The 5,643-nt window shown below is 42.1% G+C and overlaps 1 protein-coding gene across 1 annotated transcript; it reads left to right on the top strand.

Annotated features, from left to right (window-relative positions):
- The first annotated feature begins 239 nt into the window (after nucleotides 1–239).
- LOC104962935 (ankyrin repeat domain-containing protein 6-like) lies at nucleotides 240–5,332 on the top strand. Its single transcript, XM_010791448.1, has 7 exons — nucleotides 240–311; nucleotides 593–697; nucleotides 1,445–1,552; nucleotides 1,788–1,958; nucleotides 3,110–3,262; nucleotides 4,168–4,281; nucleotides 4,972–5,332. Exons 2-7 carry the CDS (start codon nucleotides 683–685, stop codon nucleotides 5,230–5,232), a joined length of 822 nt encoding a protein of 273 aa, XP_010789750.1. The 5' UTR covers nucleotides 240–311; nucleotides 593–682; the 3' UTR covers nucleotides 5,233–5,332.
- The last annotated feature ends 311 nt before the right edge of the window (nucleotides 5,333–5,643 follow it).

Raw genomic sequence — 5,643 nt, 5'->3', positions numbered from 1 at the left:
TGTGTGTGTGTGTGTGTGTGTGTGTGTGTGTGTGTGTGTGTGTGAGTGTGTGTGTGTCTGTGTGTGTTTGTGTTTGAAAGTGTGTGTGTTTGTGTTTGAGAGTGTGTGTGTGTCTGTCTTTCTGTCTGTGTGTGTGTGTGTGTGTGTGTGTGTGTGTGTGTGTGTGTGTGTGTGTGTGTGTGTGTGTGTGTGTGTGTGTGTGTGTGTGTGTGTGTGTGTGTGTGTGTGTGTAGGCAGGACACACAGCTTTGGAGCAGGCCAGAGAACACAACAACCCAGAGGTGGCTCTTCTGCTGACCAAAGCTCCAAAGGTAATTTCTTCATCTGTCCACTTTAACTTGAAGAAATCCAAATGAGTTCAACTCGTGCTATTCTTTCAGTTCATAGTGAAATCGATGGAAACTAAACTCATACTTAAAGATACATTTCACTTCATACTGATGGCCTTTTAAATGTGATATACCGTTAGCTTAAAAGTCTCTTTATTCATGTACTGTCTTGTATATACAAGACAGTATTAATTTGCATCCTTACTTAATTAACAAGCAAGCAAGATGATCCCAATCATTTTTCCTCGTGTGTGTGTGTTCAGGTGCAGAGTTTTGTGCGTGGCCGTAGTGTGAGGAAGAGGAGAGACAAGCTGAAGGAGGAGGGCCGAGCGCAGTCTGTGCCCAGAGACCAGATGCTGCCCTGCAAGGTGAGCACTGCTGCACTGTGTCAGTTCACCCTGCTGTCGTCAGCACGTCACCACATTGTATTCAACACCCTTCTACGCTGTAAACAATTTCTCAGAATACTGCTTCCCATGAATAACTGCAGTGAATATACAAAGAATAGACACTCAAAATGTATTCCAAAATGTTGTTGATTTGATGGCGTTTACTTTCTGATGGATGGACATCATCTAGGCGTACCCATTCATTTCATATGGAGGTCATACCATACTGTTGGAGTAATAAGGCCTTGCAGCAATCAGGTGTAAAACTCAATATTTATGATGAAAGTAGTAAATCAGTCAGATCTGAGTGAACAGGAGGGTTACATAGCTGAAATAAGTTAAAAAGTCAAAGAAGTATCCTAAAACCCTTCAAAGTGGCATAAGAGTGACAGCACTTTTGATCTCATTCCACCCTGTCTGACTATATGTCATTTACTCACAGACATTCCCATGTTATCTGTGGCTTTATGGAAGCAGATTTACGTCAAGGGTTTAAACTTGGGTGAGGCTGCCTACAGTTTGTTATGGGTCTGTAGTTAAACACATTCAAAGAGTAAGTAGTCATGTTTCAAAAAAGTATTCATGATTTTAGATTATTTGAATGGTGGAAACATTTAGAATGTCACACTAACCGTGCATATTTGATAAGAAACCTAAAGGGTTGCTTTCGTTCCTGCTCTTGCTTGACATTTTGTCTCGCCTTTATTGTCCCCTTGTTCCCTGCAGGACAGTGTGTCTCCTGCAGATGACTCCCAGAGCAGTGAGCGAAGAGCGGTCTGCAAACTCACCGAGTCCAACACCAGGGGGAGGAAGAGCAGGAAGCAGAAAGACAAGGTATGTCCCTGAATGTAAAACACTCTCCCATTCACACTGATGTTTCTAATCAAAGTCCTGGATAATAGAAGACGATGAATGTCCTTCCTCCTTCCAGAACAATGGTTGAATTATGTTGCATGGTTGGAGGAGCTTGGGATGTTACTGCCATATCTACACTGTAGCTACTGTGCATATGACAATAACACCTTTGAATCTTCAAAGTGACTAACCTCAGGTGCCTGTGGTGTTTCAGCCATCTTTGTCCGAGCCCCTCCGCCGCAAAGAGACCAAGCCCGGCGAAGCTCTCACCAAGAGGAAATGCAAACAGCGAGGAGCCCCCCTGCATGGGTCCATCCCTCCACATAACTACAAAGCCTATCAGCTGTACACACTGTACCGCGGCAAGGACGGCAAGATCATGCAGGTGAGAGCAGAAGCTGTTCAGTCAGAGCCAGGACCATTGTTCAAACTGTAGCTTCACCTCATGTTGGGGGAGTATTGGCACTGAAGATAGACCAGGTGTGTCAAACTCGAGGCCCGCGGGCCGGACTTCATTTGATGTGGCCCGCAAGAGCTTGAAAAGAATATAAAACGTTTATTATACGGTTGAATTTCGCTTTACAGAAGCACATTGTCCATAAACTACATGTCCCACAATGCATCTCATTTTGTGACATGCGCACTGAAGAGACTTGCAATTATTTGCCCTAGACTTCTGCTTTCAGACAGTTAATGAGGAAGTTTTACCCTATCCCATAATAATCCAATGCAAAGGCAATAATCTAATATAATACATTATTTTATATATATTATATAATATGTATTTTACATATAGTCTTAAAGTTTTGCATTGGCTTTTAATACTACAGTAGTTGAACATAACATTTTGATATCTGTATGTGTTTTTTTTCATATGTTTCTAGTTATCTTGTTTTTAATTATTGTTTTATTATTTGACTCCTATTGTGTTATTTTACATTGGTTCCCTGTACAGCACTTTGGTCAACTGAGGTTGTTTTAAATGGGCTATATAAAGAAATAAAGATTGAGATTGAAAGTTACAACCGGCCCATTGAGTGCAACCATAATGCTGATGTGGCCCGCCATGAAGTTGAGTTTGACCCCCCTGTGTGACTGAGCAGAAGCTTGCAGCTTTCTTAACTCTGGTGTCCCAGAGCATGTAGGAGTACTCTGTTACAAGTCCAGCAATCAGAAGGTCACTCAAGTCAAAGTACAAAATAAGTACTCATCATGCAGATTGGCCAATTTCATAATTACAATTATTGATGCATTATTGTGTGATGCTAATGAATGCAACTTATGCTAATTTTGCAAATTGCCTAACATATGCAAGTAAGCATCCGGCAGCTTCTATGTGCTTGGGAGGGACCCATACTATACATTTCTAACATAACACTTTGGAGTACTCAACATTTCTTGGTTCACAGTGCTGGCAAGTAGACTATCAATACAAGTCTATCTGGAATTTGAGCCTGTCCACAGCTGGAGTTTGTTGGACATGTTTTGGGTGTGTGCTCTGTGTGTTTTGTGTTGATTTTTGCTGTGTGTGTGCAGGCTCCTCTGAATGGCTGCCGCTGTGAGCCTCTCATCAGTAAACTGGAGAACCAGATGGAGGCCACGAAGGAGGAGATGAAGAATGAGATCCACACTGTGCAGGACCTGATGAACAGCAAGATGGGCCAGCTAGACCGCAAGAACAAACACCAGGTAGCACACACAGGCTAACACACACAGGCTAACACACACATGCCGACACAGCAGAAACCTTAAATCATTATTTGTAGTTGTTTTGGTTTAAGTATACAAGCAAAGCAAGAGAAAATCAATTATATAAAAGAAAAGGCATTTTAAGAAGTTAATTTAGGCCTTGAAGGTAACTCACCATACAACGGTATGACTTGCTTTAAGTGAATATATCTGCACTTTCCTTGTTGTGCAGAGTTTGAATCTCTATGGTTTTTGCACTTATGGTATGTTGGATAAAAGTGTAATGTGTATCCTCCTCAGAGCATTAAAACATCTGATACGATGGCTACCAGAATGCTCCCCTGGTCAAGAGAGGAGCGAGGATCTATGACATCAGAGGATTGTTATCCTGTAGCCTCTGACTTCTGCTGATCACTACACACTTCCATAATCCTCACTCTTCGGTGATCATAGCATCTGAGAACACAGCAGTGTTCATCTCAAAGGCATCTCCTGTAGAGTTTCTGTGTTACACTCTTAATGTTATTAAGAGCAACAGCATTTTCTGTACTGTAGTAATGTATTGTTGTTCAGCGGGCCCTTTGACAAAGACTTGAAAGAACCCCATTGTGCAGAAGCCCTACGAGGAAACTGAGAAAAAGACATTCCGATGCTCCATTGTCTAAAGTCTGTTCTAAATAGTTTTCTCTCCTGTGTCCATAAACTTTTTTTTTTTCATCTGACATTGTGACATAACTTTTTCTTCCACCACTGTCTTTATGTCATACACCTGGGAGAGAAAACATTTCAGATCAGAATCAGGAAACTACCATCTGAATCGTTGATTTCACAATAGAAACAGGTAATGAACTGCAGCGGTCACGTCTCTGGTCACTCATAATGTGTTTCACTGCTTCGGCCCTCAGATGAGAGCTCTCGACAAGATGACAGTGGAGAGGGTGTGTGCGGAGAGGACGGAGTGTGTGCAGAGGATGGAGCAGCGGGCCCTGCAGGAGAGGCTGGAGGCTGAGAACAGACAGGTAACAACCAGGCTCTGAACCAGAACCCTCTTCACAGCACATGTGCTGATTCGAAGAATATAGATAGATGCAAATACAGAAGCATGTTAGTGTAAAATGTATTTTTCATTTTCAAGGGGAGCCCTGTAATCTTGGTGTCATAATATTGTATAATCCCTCAAAGATGTCTCTCTGTATACTGTGTCCCTCTATAACTCACTTTGTATCAACAATAGCCCAAATAGCATAACTGAGAATACTCAATACTTAAGAGCAAGGGCAAAAAGAAAAGACTTCAGCCTGGATTTAAAGTAGTAAGAGTTTCACATTTCACATAACTGTATTAGGTTAATTGAAAGCAATAATATTAAGTTGAACCTACTATTTTTTTTTAAAACGTGATATTATTGCTTTCAACTAACCTAATACAGTTGTGTGAAATCTGTTGACATAATACATTTAATTCAAATCAACGGTTCAGTTTTTTCATTGAGCAGACCTGCAGCCTACTGTGGCACGACTGAAGAAATCCCTTATTTATTTTACTTTAAAAAAACTTTTGTTGTACAACAGATGTGCCGTGTTAAAGTTCCATGTTCCCAGCTGTGGTGTGTGTGTGTGTGTGTGTGTGTGTGTGTGTGTGTGTGTGTGTGTGTGTGTGTGTGTGTGTGTGTGTGTGTGTGTGTGTGTGTGTGTGTGTGTGTCAAGCAGGCGTCTCTGGTCCATGAGCTGAAGAGCTGGTGTCTGTCCAAGCTGCACAGCATGGAGCCCGGCCAGCCCCCCCCTCGAGGCGCTGCTCCTCTGTGGCCGAGGGCCTGGACCAGCTGCCGTCAGACCAGGGGGGGGGCCCCGAGAGCCGGGAGCTCCAGCACAGCCCGCCCCCCTGGACTCCAGCCCGGGGGGCCCAGTTTGGGGGAGGGCGGTTCCCCCAAACAATACTTTGTGGTTCATGTGGAGAGCTCTCCAGGTTAGTTTATTATTACATTTGATGGATAGTGGCATAATTAATTCAAGAGTTAACAATGCCATGTACTTCCATTTAATTGAAATATGTCTAGTGTTTACAAAAAGGATTAAAATAAGTGATAATGTGAATATATAAATGTGAATATATATATATATATATATATATATAATACAAAAGTGAAAATTGCAGGTAATGTCTGTAATTCTTTCACTTTGCCAAGTCATACTTTCTGACACCCCAAAAGATAAAAGCTGGCAGCAGCGCCCCCTGCTGGATCCACACTGAATGTAACTGGATGTAACTGGATGTAACTGGATGTGACTGGATGTAACTGGATGTAACTGGATGTGAATTAATGTAACTGGATGTGAATTAATGTAACTGGATGTGACTGGATGTAACTGAATGTGACTGGA

Source organism: Notothenia coriiceps, unplaced genomic scaffold (assembly GCF_000735185.1).
Source record: "Notothenia coriiceps isolate Sejong01 unplaced genomic scaffold, NC01 NC01_scaffold00035469, whole genome shotgun sequence".
In the NCBI taxonomy this organism is placed as follows: domain Eukaryota; kingdom Metazoa; phylum Chordata; class Actinopteri; order Perciformes; family Nototheniidae; genus Notothenia; species Notothenia coriiceps.
This window is presented reverse-complemented; position numbering and strand designations above follow the sequence as displayed.